General features: G+C 39.9%; 1 protein-coding gene across 1 annotated transcript; it reads left to right on the plus strand.

The window, feature by feature from the left end:
* Window positions 1-362: 362 nt before the first annotated feature.
* TBC1D7 (TBC1 domain family member 7) lies at window positions 363-15,366 on the plus strand. The gene is made up of 8 exons (XM_067467509.1): window positions 363-468; window positions 3,976-4,095; window positions 6,953-7,033; window positions 8,737-8,924; window positions 11,778-11,915; window positions 13,143-13,288; window positions 14,095-14,224; window positions 15,144-15,366. Exons 2-8 carry the CDS (start codon window positions 3,984-3,986, stop codon window positions 15,228-15,230), a joined length of 882 nt encoding a protein of 293 aa, XP_067323610.1. The 5' UTR covers window positions 363-468; window positions 3,976-3,983; the 3' UTR covers window positions 15,231-15,366.
* The last annotated feature ends 1,579 nt before the right edge of the window (window positions 15,367-16,945 follow it).

The following is a 16,945-nucleotide window of genomic DNA, read 5'->3' on the forward strand; positions in this document are numbered from 1 at the left end:
CCTTCCTCTCTATCTCCTTTCTCCCTACTTTCCTTCCTCTTCCTCCTGCTCCTTTCTTCTTCCTCTTTTCTTCATCATGCTTTCTCCCTCTTCTTCCTCCCTCTTCCTCTTCTTTCTCCCTACTTTCCTTCTTCCTCCTGCTCATTCCTTTCTGCCCTTTCCTCTCCTTTTTCCCTACTTTCCTTCCTCTTCCTCTTGCTCCTTCCTTCTTTCCTCTTCTTTTTCCCTACTTTCCTTCCTCTTCCTCCTGCTCCTTTCTTTTTCTCTTTCTCTTCCTTTCCTTTCTCCCTACTTTCCTTCCTCCTTCCTTTCTTTTCCTCCTTCCCTCTCCTTCCTCCGCTTTCTCCCTCTTCCTCCTCCTCCTCCCTCCTCCTGAGCTGGGCGGGTCTGCGCCTGCGCGCCTCTTGCTGACGGGAGGAGCCTTCTCAGTCGCTTGGCCTTGGCGGGGCTGCGGCCTCCGCCTCCAGGGTAACCGGGCGGGGAGGGGAGGGGGGGAGGGGGTCCTAGAATCCGGGGAGGAAGGGAGGGGGGGAGGAGACCCCCTGGCTGCCCCTCCTCTGCATAGCAGCGCCTCCTCTTGCCCTCTCTCCCATTTCTCTCTCAGGGGGCATCTCCACTATAGGAGAGATGCAGTTTGATCCCTCATGGACTGCCCTGGCTCAATGCTGTGGGGTGCTGGGAGTTGTAGTTTGCCAAGGTCTCTGGCCTTCTCTGCCAAGGAAGGTTGTGACCTCACCAACCCTCCTAAAACGATCAAGGGTCTAGAGAACAATCCCTATGAGGAGCGGCTTGAAGAGCTGGATATGTTTAGCCTGAAGAAGAGAAGACTGAGAGGAGACATGATAGCCATGTATAGATAGCTATGTTTTTGACTTCTTTTATTATATTGTGTTGTAGGGCTTGGCCTCATGTAAGATGGTGACGGGGTATAAATAAAGATTATTATTATTTTTATGTGAGGGGAAGTCATAGGGAGGAGGGAGCAAGCTTGCTTTCTGCTCCCCTGGAGACTAGGACGCAGAACAATGGCTTCAAACTACAAGAAGGGAGATTCCATTTGAACACGAGGAAGAACCTCCTGACTGTGAGAGCCGTTCAGCAGTGGAACTCTCTGCCCCAGATTGTGGTGGAGGCTCCTTCTATGGAGACTTTTAAACAGAGGCTGGATGGCCATCTGTCGGGGGTGCTTTGAATGTCATTTTCCTGCTTCTTGGCAGGGGGTTGGACTGGATGGCACATGAGGTCTCTTCCAACTCTGTGATTCTACGATTCACCGAATCTCAGGATCCCATAGTATCCAGCCAGGGCAGTTCACGTGGGTCCATTCTGTAGTGGAGATGCCCCTTAATTCGGGAGTCATTGGCCAAGTTGACCGAGGCCCCTTCCATACAGCGGAATAAAATCCCACATTTTCTGCTTTGAACTGGAATATATGGCACTGTGGGCCCAGATAACCCAGTTCAAAGCAGATAATGTGGGATTTTCTGCCTTGATATTCTGGGTTATATGGCTGTGTGGAAGGGCCCCCACTTTCCCTCCTTTGTGCTCAGTTGACTTCACTTGGTACAAATTGAGGTGGTAGTTGTTCTTTGCAGATGTTGTTTCCAGATTATCGTGACCCTCTGGTGAACTTATCTTGGGGTTTTCCAGGTGGTTCATACATGTTCATGCTAATAAAGGTATTAATGCAATATAAGTTTTGGTTTTGTTCCCCTCACAATCAACATAGATGCCCCTGATATTTGGGCTGTTTGTTGTTCACGTAGCCCCAAACCAAATTAGCCACATATAGAAGATGGAGCCACGTTTTTTTTCTGTGTCAGGAGCAACTTGAGAAACTGCAAGTCGCTTCTGTGGTGAGAGAATTAGTTGTCTGCAAGGACGTTGCCCAGGGGACGCCCGGATGTTTTCATGTTTTACCATCCTTGTGGGAGGCTTCTCTCATGTGGAGTTGGAGCTGACAGAGGGAGGTCATTCGTGCTCTCCCTGGATTCGAACTCCCGACCTGTCGGTCTTCAATCCTACCAGCACAAGGGTTTAACCCACTGCGCCACAAGGAGCCACAGTGGCACAATGGGTTAAACCTTTGTGCTGCTGACCTGCTGATCTGAAGTTTGTCTGAACTACTGACCTGAAGGTTGGCAGTTCAAATCTGCAAGATGTGGTGAGTTCCTGTCAGTCAGCTCTAGCTCCTGCCAACCTAGCAGTTTAAAAACATTCAAATGTGAGTAGATAAATAGGTACCGCTTTGGCGGTAAAAGTCAAAGAGACTCTCCAAGCAATCTTGCTGGCCACACAACCAGGAGGTGACAACACAGGCTCCTAGGCTTGAAAATGGAGGGGAAAAAAGCATTTCCCCAGAGCCAGAGATGAGCACCATCTCCAGAAGCCAGAAATGAAAGAGAAGCCTCTCCCTTTGTTTGTGTTTGTGTCTCACTGTGTATGATTGAAAAGGCATCGAATGTTTGCCTATGTATGTAAATGCTGTAATCCGCTCCAAGTCCCTTAGGGGAGAAGGGCGTAATATAAAGTGTATTATTATTATTATTATTATTATTATTATTATTATTATTATATAGGAAGTATCGGGAGCCCCCGGTGGCGCAGTGGGTTAAAGCACTGAGCTGCTGAGCTTGTTGATCGAAAGGTCGCAGATTCGATTCCGGGGAGCGGCGTGAGCTTCCGCTGTCAGCCCTAGCTTCTGCTAACCTAGCAGTTCGAAAACATGCAAATGTGAGTAGATCAGTAGGTACCGCTCCGGTGGGAAGGTAACGGCGCTCCATGCAGTCATGCCGGCCACATGACCTTGGAGGTGTCTACGGACAACGCAGGCTCTTCGGCTTAGAAATGGAGATGAGCACCACACCCCAGAGTCAGACATGACTGGACTTAATGTCAGGGGACTACCTTTACCTTTACCTTTATAGGAAGTATCAGGCGGTATGGGGCTTTGTTTGTAAACTTCCGTCTTTGATCAAATCACCAGCATTTTTCTGGCATTTTCTTATGGGTGCCTTAAATACCTCCACGCTTAAGTGGTACCTATTTATCTACTCACATTGCTGTTTTCGAAACTGCTAGGTAGGCGGAAGCTGGGCTAAAGGCCAGGAGCACACCCTGACCCAGACTTTGAACTATCAACCCTTCGGTCGGCAAGATTTGCTGCAGCTGGTGCTTAACTTGAGTCGCCTTTGGGCTTGAGAAAGGCGGGATAGAAATATCGTAAATAAATAATAAATAACTTGCTGTGCTAAAGCCAGGTCCTATAATAGCAATATGTATCAATATGTAATTTAAAAAATTGTCCCTGGGTTACCAATGTTATTTCATAATTGGTTATATTATTAAAAACATGGAAGAAGTTGATTAAACTGAAAAAAGCTTTTTTTTTGTGGGACACTCTGTAGCACATTTTGCTATAGTTTTTCAATGAATATGTCATTGAGTCTCAACTAATTCAACATAGTTTGTGGCAGCCACAAAAATGAAGTTTCTGGAGTATTACAACTACTTTCCAAGTAAGTCCAACACAGTTAAATAGGAAATAACACTTTCAAGCCAGAAACAGATTTTTTTTTCAAATTTTGTTACGTAGTGTAGTCAATTAGTTTACTGAATATCACTTCCTATGAAGCTGAAGTGGCACCATTGAAGCACAACATGGAAATGTCATAAAAATGGTGTGATGGTGTCTCAAAGCTTTGCAGAAATAGGAAGAAATTTTAGGAAAAGGACTCATGAGGGGCACTGTAGAGCCCAGTGATAACTGAGTGTGCTAACTCCTCTTGAGAGTGTTAAAATTTAGGGGGAAGGTGTCTTGGAAAAAGGCATACTTGCCTGGAATGCTGGAAAGGAGCATTCTGCACTTCAATGTTCTGTGGACATTATATTCTTTGACCCAGGCCGCAACTCGTCATAATAGTATTTGTTTAATAACATGCCATGTTGGTTTTTAAAATTCTCCTTTCCTTTCAGAATGAAACATGGCTGAGGACCCGCAGAGAAATTTCCGATCAGTATATTATGAGAAAGTAGGATTTCGTGGTGTTGAAGAAAAGAAGTCCTTGGAAATCCTTCTGAAAGATGATCGGTTGGGTATGTCTGGTAGAATGTGAGATAAAGTCACCATCTGCTTTTATTAACAGTCATGTACTCTTAAGTTTGCAATTGTAGTACATTCAGGGTGCATCTGCACGATAGAATTAATGCAGTTTGACAACACTATAACTCTTATGGCTCATTGCTGTGGAATCTTAGAAGTGGTCGTTTGGTGAGCTGGGGATGAGGGTTTCAGTAGCTGTGGTGAACTTGTAAATTTTTGCTACTAAGCTATTTTGAAATTATTTAAGCTTAAGTTATTATAAATATTTTAATTGTATTTTAGTACTTGTAACTTGCATTATTATGAAACTATTTTAATAATAATAATAATAATAATAATAATGACAACAACGACTCTGGCACAAGGTCCTAGTGGTGATTGGCACACTGGGTGCAGTGTCTAAAGACCTTGGCCTGCACTTAAAACAATCGCCACTGACAAAATTACCATCTGTCAGCTGAAAAAGGCTACCCTACTTGAATCTGCACACAATGTTCGCCAATACATCCTACAGTCCTAGACACTTGGGAAGTGTCTGATGTGTGATCAAATACAAAAGCTGGCATAGTAATCTTCTTTGCTGTGTAATAATCTTGTTGTGCATCAAATAATAATAATTTAATTATAAGCGATTGGTCCCATGGACCAGGGTTGGTTCATGAGGGTGGTTGCCCATGGACCAGGGTTGGTTCATGAGCCATTGGCTTATCAGTCTGCATTGAGGACCAGGTGTTGGTAATGGCACAAAAAAGTGCCATTAGTTACAACCCCTATACCTTATGAAGCACTATTGTAAACAACTGTGGATTCATATTGTAGAAAAAAGCAGGGTACAAATTAAATTAAATCGGTACAAAACATTTTGTGCCTCCCCACTTTGCCATATGTAGCAAATATACTTATTTATTTATTTATTTACTTTGCTGATATACTGCTGTATCTCAAGCCCGAAGGTGACTCACAACGGTTCACAAACAGTAAAAACAGTAGAAATAGCAGTGGTTCCATACAACATATAACAATTGACTTAACACATTATCCATAAATTACCAATAAGCAATTACAATGCACAATTATTACAAAATTATTTACTTAAGGTAAATGAACTTGCTCTCTTCTGGAGAAGTGGAAACAATTGCAGGAAACAATTATGCTGAAGTTGCCTCTTAAAACTTTAACTAAACAATAGTATTCTGTATGTTCATGGGTTGCAATTCCCATCATTCTTCCCTCTTGGCTATATTTGTTAGGGGTGATATTGTTACATTCCAACAATATTTAGAGGGTTATCCATGTTTAATCAGTATGTGACAGTTGTGGTATTTGTGGTTTTTTTAAGACAGTGTCCTTGGTTTGGGCTGTAATGTACTCAAGGAGGAAGTAAAGTGCTTTCCTTTGACTTCAACAGTTTCATTTAATGTGCCACTGGACATGACAAGAAACTGAGAAACTGAGGCCCCTTCCACACTGCTCAATGTCCCAGGATCTGATCCCAGATTATCTAGCAGTGTAGACTCATATAATCCAGTTCAGATCCTGGGATATAGGACAGTGTAGATCCTGCCTGATTTTTCCAGGGGAAAGATGCACAATGTGTAAATACATCTAGCCTGTTACATTTTATTCCTTGTCTAAATAATAATATGCGTAATAGAGTAGTATGAATGATTGAATATTCAACCAGACCACCAAGGGCAAATTTAATATGGTAACACTTTCAAGCCAGAAATAATAATAATAATAATAATAATAATAATAATAATAATAATTATTATTATTATTATAATTATTATTATAATTATATAAAATTATTATTTTATATAACAACAACAACAACAACGATTCTGGCATAAGCCAGTCAAGTTGGTCCTAGTGGTGATTGGCACACTGCGTGCAATGCCTAAAGACTTTGTATATGTTTGTGTTTGTTTGTTTTTGAATCTGTTATGATTCTAGTGCACTATTTTATTGTAGACAGAACAAATAAATTTAAATAATGTTCCATTTTTCTAATAGGTAGGTATTACTTTCTGTTTCCTAAAATTATGATTTGATCTTATACTATTTTTCAGTATTTCAGAATGAGTATCAAGACTGAAGATTCAATTTTATTTAGTCCAGTTTAGACTTTTGTCTGTGACTTTGAATGTATATTTTACATAACGGTCAAAGTGGAAAAGAACATAGCCATCTAGTATAGGTGAAAAGTTGAAATTCTCACATTATTATTATTATTATTATTAAGCAATAATAACAACAACATTTAGTACGGTCCATAGACCCATCAGTAACGAACAGTCATTTTAAATTCTCTGATCTCAGGAGAAGTTCATTGTACTCGGTTTCAAGAAATACTATTGGAGATTAGTTGCTTCCTCAACCTTGTTGTCTCTATGAACAATTTTGACACTATGAGAGTCACCCTGTTGCACTTGTCCTCTAAAAGATATCTAACAATCCTCTGTGGGGGAACTGGTCATACGGGATAGGATTGGATATAAAAGTTGGCTACATTGCACTGTGTAATAGCGGCACTGCAATAAAATGTGTTCTATTGTTTCTGTTTCATTTCCTCCACAGGGGCATAGGCTTTGAGGATAGGGAGTTCCAGAGAATCTTCCTCTGTCTGTACTAGTGTTGGGTGCACTAATAATGATGATGATGATGATGATGATGATATTTATTCACACCCCTCTTTATCTCTTCTGAATGGGACTCAAAGTAGCTTAACATGAAAGGTTTAGAGCCGCAAGGTTCTCTCAAGAGATACCCAATTATTTCTCTGTTGGGAATAGAAATGCTTCATAAAGTTGTTCAAACAATTGCTTATATTTTAATCTTTCTTTGCAGACATTGAGAAGCTTTGTACTTTTAGTCAACGATTCCCTCTCCCATCCATGTATCGGACCTTGGTATGGAAGGTACTTCTAGGTAAGCTGATTTGTGAAGGGGATATGGTAGTATTGTGGAACTTTAATAAGATCTTAGAACAATCTTTGTTATCTTATATAATAATATAATAAAACTTTATTTATATACCGCTTTATCTCCCCAAGGGGGTCTCAGGACGGTTTCCGAGTAACATCACCAAACCTACAGAATAAACAGCATGACATAAAATTAACAAAACAACATAAACATAAAATTATCACAATAACACACACATATAAAAAATAATCCTGCATGTTCAGAGCAATTAAAAGGCTAGTGCAAACTCAAAATATGAGGGGACCGGGAATGAAGTACAGTGCTATAACAGGCTAACAATAGCCGGTACGGGTCTGTGGCTGCTCATTTCCAGGGCCTAAAGGGATGACCGGGATAATAGATAGGAAGTATAAGGCCATATTAAATAATGTTTGGTGCTGAGCTAGAACTGGTCATTCTCAAAGGCTTGTTGAAACCACCAGGTCTTCAAGCTCTTATGAAAGGAGGGGAGGGATGGGGCCTGTCTTATTTCTTTTGGAAGGACGTTCCAGAGGCATGGGGCCACCACCAAGAAGGCCCTCTCTCTTGACCCCACCAACCGTACTTATGACAGTTGTGGGAGTGAAAGGAGGGCCTCCCCGGAAGATCTTAGAGTTCGCGCTGGTTCATAGAAGGAGATGTGATCGTGGATTTCCTTTCTGTTAACAAATATAGGACAGGATCCTGCACTGTCAGATGTAAGTATAAGTAAATAGATACATACCCATATCTACCTTATTAAACAAGCAGAAGCCAAATAGAAGGGTTTCTGAGACACTGCAGATTGTAATGCTTGGAATGACATCTGCCACACTTTCAGAGTAATAGGTGCATTGAGAACAGATAGCTGGACAGATCCCTCAAGGTCCTGCTCCTGCTGCATGTGACTCCTGTATCCATGAGACCAGAACTCATGGTTTCATTTATTTGTGTCTGACATAATATGTTCTCTAGCATTTTCTAGGTCCTCCAGCATGATTCTATGATAACACTACTGCTAAAATTTACCATTGAGTCACACTGGAGGACCCAGAGATACCCAGAGATATGTCCTTTCTAGATCCTCTAGCACAGTGGTTCTCAACCTGGGGTCCCTAGGATGTTTTTGGCCTTCAACTTCCAGACAGTCTAACAGCTGGTAAACTGACTGGGATTTCTGGGAGTTGTAGGCCAAAAACATCTGGGGACCCCAGGTTGAGAACCACTGCTCTAGCACAATTCATTGGTGTGCTTCTGCCAGGTGCCCTTTATTCAGTCGGGTTTGCTATTACCCAGGATTTTGCTATCCATAGTAAGTCTGGGAATTTATCTTCTGTAGATGCAGTGACTGCACATTCAGTTTTCAGGCTCCATTAATAATCGGAGTCCTAATTATTAATGGATCCTGAAAATTGAATGGATAGCAAAATCCTGTAACACTGTAGAATTAATGCAGCTTGACACCAATTTAGCTGCCATGACTCACTGCTATGGAATCCTGAAATTTGTAGTTTGTTGAGGTACCTGTGCTGTTGGTCAAAGAAGGCTGAGGATCTTGTAAAGTTACAACTCCATGATTCCATAGCATTGAGCCATGGCAGTTTAAGGGGTGTCAAACTGCATTAATTCTACAGTGTACACAGCAGGTAAATATTCATTCTTTTTTCCCTTTTCTTTCACTTTTAAAGGGATTCTTCCTCCTCACCATGAATCACATGCCTTTGTGATGAAATACCGACAGGAGCAGTATAGAGATGTGTACCATGCTCTCAGAGTAATTCGTTTCATCAATGATTCTACGCCACAGGTAGAAGTTTTCCTCCGGATTTATCAGCTGGAGTCTGGAAAGCTGCCTCGAAATCCATCATTCCCTTTGGTCAGTCATGTTTAACTTTTCCATCTAAGATGTTGCTAAATTGTAAATGAAATAGATAATGGTGAAGAGGCAGTCTGAAATGCAGTCCACTTTATGCTGTGAAATTAATTCTGTCCTGAGATATGCAGTCGAGATGTGAAAATGTAGGAAAGCAGCATAGCACCAGGTACGTTCAGAATTTATGTGCAAGGTGGTTTTCCCTTGAGCGTAGCTGAAAATATGGCAGAATTCTCCATCTTGCCTTGCACAGACTACACTGTGTAACACAATTTTTGTTCCTGGGTTATAAATGTCATTTCCTAATTGGTTCTATCATTAAAAAATTGGGAAAAGTTTCTTAAACTGCAAAACGTTGTTTTTGTGGGACATCCTGCAGCACATTTTGCTATAGTTTTTCAATTAATATCTCATTGAGTCTCGATCAATTCAACGAAGTTTGTGGCAGTCACAAAAATGAATTTTCTGGAATATAAGAACTACTTTCAAAGTGAATACTGCGCAATTAAATAGGAATAACACTTTGAAGCTAGGAACATTAAAAAAATCAAATTTTGTTACATAGGGTTATCTCTCCCTTGATTAGGGAGAAGGGAGAGATTCTGAGAAATGAGATATCTTCAAGGGAATGGTGAACAACCCAAAAGATTCTTAGCACTTTGGAACTTTGGGACAATGCATTTGTGCAAAATACATATGATATACCAAAATTGGATTTTGGGGCAGAAATTGTGTCTGCAGTTTGCCCTTGTAATGCCCTCAGCAATGCCCTTCAGAAAGGACTGTCAGCGAGATTCCCTCTTTTGACAGCATCCTTGATTTAATATGTCATTATTTTACTTCCTTACCCCACTTGCAGTGCTTTCAGTAAAGTCCATTAATCTGTAGGGAGGTCTTAAAACTCTGCCTGCTCTCACATTTTGTCTGCCTTGTGTGCCTTTTCCACTCTGCTACATACTTTGACTCTTGTTTTCTGCCTCATGCACAGGCTGGTGCTTTAGAGGTAGCAAAGGCATAATAGTGTGTTGTTGCCGAGAGCTTGATTGCAAAATATCAAAGTGATGGATGTCAAATGACAAATAATGAGATCAGTATGGTATTGCTGTTGAAAATATTCAGAAATGGCAGCTACTGCAAAATCCACCAGACTAGTGTTGGGTGCACATTTTGGACACCATCTAACACATACAACAACTTTGCCAGTTTCTAATTTACTTCTGAGCTCAATTCAGGGTTTTGATAAAGAGTTCGGGGCTAGGACACCTGAAAGGCTGCCTCCTCTCCTATGGGCCTGGCTGAAATTAGAGACTCTTAGAGGAGGCCTTGCAGCATGTCCTGACACCTTGTGAAGTTAGTTTGGTGTACACATAGCAGCATTTTCTCTATAGCAATATCCTAATCGTGGAACTCTATCCAAGAAAACAAGGTCAATCTCTTTTGAGCTTTTATCAGGTAGCCACAACAATGTTTTATTCCACCTGGCTGCTCATGTTTGAAAGTACTCTATTTTAACTTTCAAAATGGTATTTTAGGACTATTTATAGACCTTTAACAACAGTATTGTTGGGGGAAGCAACCTTTTTAAGCCTCCTCTATATGATGTTTGTCTGTTTTATAATGTGTTTTATTATAAGCTGAACTATATGTCTTATTTGATCTTTAGTTTCCTTATCTCTATATCTAAAGCAGTGGGAGGGGCTGCAGGCCACGTGATTGACTCAGTGACAGTGTATAATGTTCAGTTTTGAACAGGATGACAGTTAGGGAATGTCAGTTGAGGAATGACTTTTAGAGAAGAGTGTTGAGCCTTGAATGAGCTTGAGTATAGAAGTCTGTCAAAGTACAGAAGTTAGAAAGTGTTGAGGCTTGTGTTTTATTTGAAAGTAAACTCTTATTAAAGAGAGTTGTATAAAGCAACATAGTTTACGAAGAAACCATTAAAGATTATAAGTTCACGATCCAAACTCTCTGAAATGTTACTGAAGTTTTTAACCCTTGACAAGAAATGTGCCTGTATCTTTAAATACATGGAGTTATTAGTAAATAAAACTTATTATCTTTAAAAGAAGTCTGCTCGCATCATTGTCTGCTGAAAGCATCAAACAGAAACAAAATATCTACATGCCCAGCGATCATTAATTCCCAAATAAACTCTCCTATCCTGATTACGTTGTGATCCTAACAGTTCATGATCTATACCCCAATGGTCAGTTCTCCTAACAGTTACCCTTTTACCCTTTACCCTTTAACCCTTTACAAACCACTGTGGAAATTAAGATCTTCTGTGGAGGCCCTGCTCTTGGTCCCGCCACCATCACAGGCACGTTTGGTGGGGACAAGAGACAGGGCCTTCTCGGTGATTGCCCCCCAGTTATGGAACTTCCTTCCTGGCAATATTAGATTCTGTCCTTCAGAAGGATGGTGAAGACCTGGCTGTGGGACCAAGCCTTTGGGGCAGTACAGTGAGACAAGATGGTGTCCTGAGATGGTTTTTAAGTAACTTTTGATATGGATGTAGGTGATTTTAATGTTTTTATATATTTATGGTTTTATGTCCTGACATTGAATTTTTGCCATATATATGTTGTGCTTTGCCCTGAGTCCCCTGTGGGGTGACTCAGTCACCCTGTGGGGTGACTCAGGGGTGAAAAGGGCGGAATATAAATGTTTTAAATAAATAAATATATTAATTTTATTCCCAATAAGTATAAAATGTTTCTTCCTTGTACTGTTTTAGTTACTTTTATTTGTTCACAATCTTGGGGGCCCTTCTGGGATGGAAAGCAATATAGAAATACCGTAAACAAATATATATTACCTCCCAGCTGTTCATGCCATGTCTGCTTTGCTTTCCAGGAATCTGAAGAAAAGACGTTTCTGGCCATTGCTAAAGCCATGGAGGAAATGGTAGAAGATAGCATTGACTGCTATTGGCTTGTTAGTAGTTTTGTGAATCAGTTAAGCAATAAGTACAAGGATTCTTTGCCCCAGCTGGTAAGAAGACATCGATACAAAGCATAAATATAGATATCTTTTCCCATACAGAAATGGAATTAAGTGTGTGTTTTTCTAACAACATTTTATCAGTTTGATATCAGTGTAAGTGCCATGGTTACAACCTGTGGGATCCTGGGATTTGTAATTTGGTGAAGTGAATAGAATTCCAGGTTAGAAAGAATGACCTATTAGCTAATTGTGTATAATGTAAGATACAGTCCAAATTTACTGTTACAGAGATTGCACTGTTTTGTGCATTTTCTTCTCAGATTTTGTGTTGAATTTTTATAGGCTCTGTTTTAGAAAATACAAATTGTCGTCTTCTTATTTTTGCTTTTAATGGGCTTCTGATGCTTTGCCTCTCCCATTCCTTGGTGGGTGGGTGGGTGGGTTATGTCTGCCATGGAAATCCTGCAAAAGTCAGGATATAGGGAGAGAGAAAACAAAGTTGAACAGCTTTTGATGCTGGAAAGAGTTTAACATCTCAGTTGTCTAAAAATATAGTGCAGAATAAATAATGTGGGTACAATCCAGCACATGTTTACTGGCCAAGTACAGCCAGGCAACTTTTGTCATAGCCAGACATTTCACTAATCCTCCTTCTGGTTGCTTCTGGAGGGGGATTAGCCCAAGCCCTGCCACATGCACAATGGAGGTCCCTCTTATAGCAACACCAGAGGCACTCCAAGTGGCCAGCTACTGGTCAAAGGACATTTAATAGAATTCCAAGTTTGCAAACTTTGTGTGTGTGTTTTTTTTTAATACAATACAACTGTTTGTTCTCTCATGACACAATACATAAATAAATACTAACCCCCCTGCTTTCCACCAGGCACAGAATAGCAGGCATAATGTGAGTGATCAAATTTCACTAATAGGATGACAGCCTTTTGATAAAAGTTTCAGTGTGTTTTTAAAAATGCCTTTTCCTTTGTTGTTCTGTTTCCAAAATTAAGTAACCTTGAGTTCAATGAGTATGTGTGACTAAAACATGCGTGTGTGCATGCATGATAGCACAGCCAATTAATATTGAAAATTTTTGCAATCCTCACATTTGAATCTGACCTTTAAAGAACTTGATCTAACTTGACATGTTTTCTACATATGTCACACTAAATTTATTGAGGAATGTGCACTTTAGGTTGTTTTCTTTCTATAGATGAGCATGAGCATTACTGACTCATTTTGGTGTACTGGAACACTCCCCTCACATTTATTTTCCAGCCAAAACTTCTGGAACAGTACCTGAACCTTGAGGATAGCAGACTCCTAATACACCTGAAATCGTGTTCAGCAATGGGCCAGCTGCCTTACAATCTTTGGTTTAGAAGATGTTTTGCTGGTTGTCTACCTGAATCTAGTTTGCAGAGGCAAGTGCCTGTGACTTCTTCTCTTCTTAAACAGCCTGACAAAGCTACGAAGCTGTAGGTCTTCCATCTCACCCTGAAAGTACAGAGACTATTACAGCCAGTCCCTGAGTTACAGACAAGGATAGGTTCTGTAGGTTTGTTCTTAAATTGAATTTAAGGTATATTTTAAAGTGTAACTCCAACCACACACACACATCTATAGAACTATCTATCGATCTATGTATTTAGCTATCTATCTATCTGGTAGCTTTGGATAGCATAGGGAAGGGTTAACAACACCCCTGTGGTGTTTGTTTTGCTCTTTATGCCCATTTAGAAGATTTCACCTCACTTTCTGTCCTGTGAGAATTGGATTTTGAAAAAAAATGCGATAAAGCTTCAGCGGAGACACCTTTTCCTCATGATAATAACTCTTTCAGGAGTGAATTTCCCTTCTGATTGGTATATTTCTCTCACTTTGTTGTTTGACCCCCGTTCTTAACTATGAGTCATTTGTAAGTTGGATGTTTACAACTTGGGGACTGTCTGTATAGGGAGAATTCTCATGAAAGCATATTATCTATAAGACTCCTGTTATATGCAATTTGTAACATGGCAATTACTTAAACTGTGTATGGAGTTTATCTTAAATCTCATCTACACTGTTAGATAAAATCCAGATTATCTGCTTGGATTATATTAGTCTTCACTGCCATTTAGGGCTATAGTTTTGGGCCAAAACAGGGAAACACTTTGGTGAATAGAAATTATAGAGGCATAAAAATTTAGAGCATGTGTTCGTCTGACTTTGTGATTTACTTTTCTAGGGTTTGGGATAAAGTTATTAGTGGCTCTTGCAAAATACTTGTCTTCGTTGCCATAGAGATTTTATTAACCTTCAAAATGAAGTTGATGGCCCTGAATAGTGCAGAAAAGATTGAAATGTTTTTGGAAAATGTAAGTACTTTTTAAAATACTCAAGTAATCCTTTTTAAAAAAGGCACTGTGGTTTGTTTATGTCAACCAGATGTTTGAAGAGCGGCGTGGCTAAAGAGAATGATGACTGTGCTGTTGCCCAGTTGTACCATGCTCCAGAAAAGGATAGCCTGGGATAACTGCAGCTACAGTTTCACAGTGGTTTGTGAATTGAAACATGACTTGTGAACCACAGTTTGGACAAACTGTTATTTACAAAGCAATTTCTATATCTTGCTCCAGTACTTTGGTTTAATTTCTGAGCTGACATAGACTCAGAACCTAGGAAAAACTAATTTGTCTTGATCAATTGCTCCACCTAGAATCATAGAATCACGGAGCTGGAAGAGACCTCGTGGGCCATCTAGTCCAACCCCCTGCCAAGAAGCAGGAAGCACCTGGTTTACAGAAGGAGTGTCTTCCATATTAGCTTTCTGGAGGATGGTTAAAACTTCCTTTCTAGAAGGAGTTTTGGGCAGACCTAGAAAACTTTGTGTTTTAGCCCTGGTTATGGTCATTGGGGAATTTTGTGAATCATGGTCCAAAAAAAATTGCAACCTCCAAGTCCTGCTTTTTGGGCAAATATGGATTAATCCCTTTTAATTGCTGTCTTTTATCCTTAAAATCTTTGCTTACGTTTTTATAATATTGTTACTGTCATCAAATTGTTTAAAAATAGGGTTTTTAATTTTTTAAGTATACCATTAACTGCTTGGAGCTCCCTGAGGAACAGGCAGAGAATAATTTATTTAAATAAAAAATGCACTTTGTGTGTTCTTGTTAATGCTGTAACAAACTAATATGGCTACTTATTTGAATTTTTAAGGGGCTTAATGGATAGGCTGATTTATCAAAGCAACTGTGTATTTGAAATAAAACAACTGTTCTTAATCTCCCATAGATACCTCAGGACAATACTGATGCGATTGTGAGCAAGGCTATTGAGCTGTGGCACAAACATTGTGGAACTCCTGCACATTCTGTCTGAGATAAACTTTTTTCAACTTTTAGGTTACTACTGGACTTTTAATTTTTTTAAATTATATTTTGGTGCATCTCTCTCTCTCTCTCTCCCCCCCCCCCCCCCCCGAATTATCTAATTAAAAGTATTTGATCACTGGGAACATGTTGGTAGTTATTCCTAGTTTGTTTTTCCTTCTTGGGAAAGGATTTGATGTGTGTGTATGTTAGTCCACAAGAACGAAAATATGGTCCGTGGCCTCACCGTTACTACACTGTTGCAACAAGAGCGACTGGTCTCACGAAACCCTCTTATAGTGCCGAGGCAACAGGGATGTTGTGAGGGGAGAGGCTGACTACCAACGAAAGGCATGACAACAAGCCTCTTGACTGTTGATTCCCCTCCTCTTCCCCTCTCCCCCTGAGCGGAGCTGTTCCATGTGGCACCTGGAAGCGTGGGCACCTTGGTGTCTTCATTTTTAGGCCTTTCCTGGGGTTATTTGGGATGCTGATTCAGAAAATTGCTTTGGATAGACCACATTAGCTCTAGATTATTAAATATGGTTTTCTGTGGGTGAGCAGATGGCAACTACTGGATGGCATATGTTCTGTATCAGAAACTAGAGCTAACGTGGTCTATCCAATGCAATTTTCTGAATCAGCACCCAAAACAACCAAACCGAATCTAAAGGTGACCAATAAACTGATTCATAACCCTTTTGGTACTAATGTTGGAGAGTGGTCCTCGGTCAGAGTGGTCCTTGGTCAAAAAAAGGTTGGGAACCACTGTTCTAGACCTTTTGACTGCTGACTTTTAAGTCTATTTTCTTTTTGGGAAAATTAAAGTAATTGTTCATTCCCTGTTGAGATCTATGGTAGACCTTTTGTTTCTAACCAGAGCTCTGTAATTGTGCATATATAGTTGAATGTTAAGTATAATTTTTTGGACCAGGCAATAGAATATAGAATATGTGAAATAGCGATTTATTCCAGAAGCATATGAGGAATATTGATTATCTTGGTTCATTTCAATTTGGTTTCCCATTTCGGGACTGCCCTTTGATTGCCCAGTCTACATAAGACTTACTGAAAGATAAATGATGATAGATGTTGAATTAGATTAAAGCCACTAGATTAAAGCCACACAGGGCACATCCTTTTGCTCACTGCAGTTGGAAAACTCCCTCTCTGGTGCTGACCTTGACTTATAGGCTGACACTATTTAAAAAAAATAAAAAACTGCATTTGCTGAGGTGAGCCTTTGACCTGATGATGTGCCAAATTTCCTTGCTTTTGAAAACAACTTATTCTGCCATTCTTGAGTTCCTCTTACTCCTAAATTGTTATTTTTGGTCCTAGTGATGTGGAAAAGTGACGTGAATAAATATTTATTGATTTTTAAATTATATTAAATACTCTGAATTTCTAAAAAACAAGTCAACCTTCCTTCTTCTTTCTGCTCGCCCTGTCTAACAATTCCAGTGTAAAAAGTGGTTTAAAGTATGTAATATTTCTAATTCTTTTTTTCTATTATGTTCCATATCTTGTAAAGGTTTGTGGCTACATACAATAAAATCCTTGGCTCACTGGAAAATTTGCAATTCTACTTATGCCTATTTCAAGGCTTGTCATGTTTGATCTCATTGAAGCCACATCTGTTTTCTCTTTTCTTCCCTTCTATGAAATGTATCCTGGTTCATCATCATTCTGTCCCCTTTCTTTCATCCTTTGTTCATGTTTGAA

The sequence above is a fragment of the Anolis sagrei genome, chromosome 4 (genome assembly GCF_037176765.1).
Source record: "Anolis sagrei isolate rAnoSag1 chromosome 4, rAnoSag1.mat, whole genome shotgun sequence".
Lineage (NCBI taxonomy): Eukaryota > Metazoa > Chordata > Lepidosauria > Squamata > Dactyloidae > Anolis > Anolis sagrei.

What these genes read in the sequence shown, in the direction of transcription:
- TBC1D7 (XM_067467509.1), top strand. Translation starts at nt 3,984, where the DNA reads ATGGCTGAGGACCCGCAGAGAAATTTCCGATCAGTATATTATGAGAAA. An exon ending in GGTATGGAAGGTACTTCTAG is followed by an intron (nt 7,034 to 8,736) that starts GTAAGCTGATTT and finishes TCACTTTTAAAG; the next exon opens with GGATTCTTCCTCCTCACCAT. An exon ending in TTGAAATGTTTTTGGAAAAT is followed by an intron (nt 14,225 to 15,143) that starts GTAAGTACTTTT and finishes AATCTCCCATAG; the next exon opens with ATACCTCAGGACAATACTGA.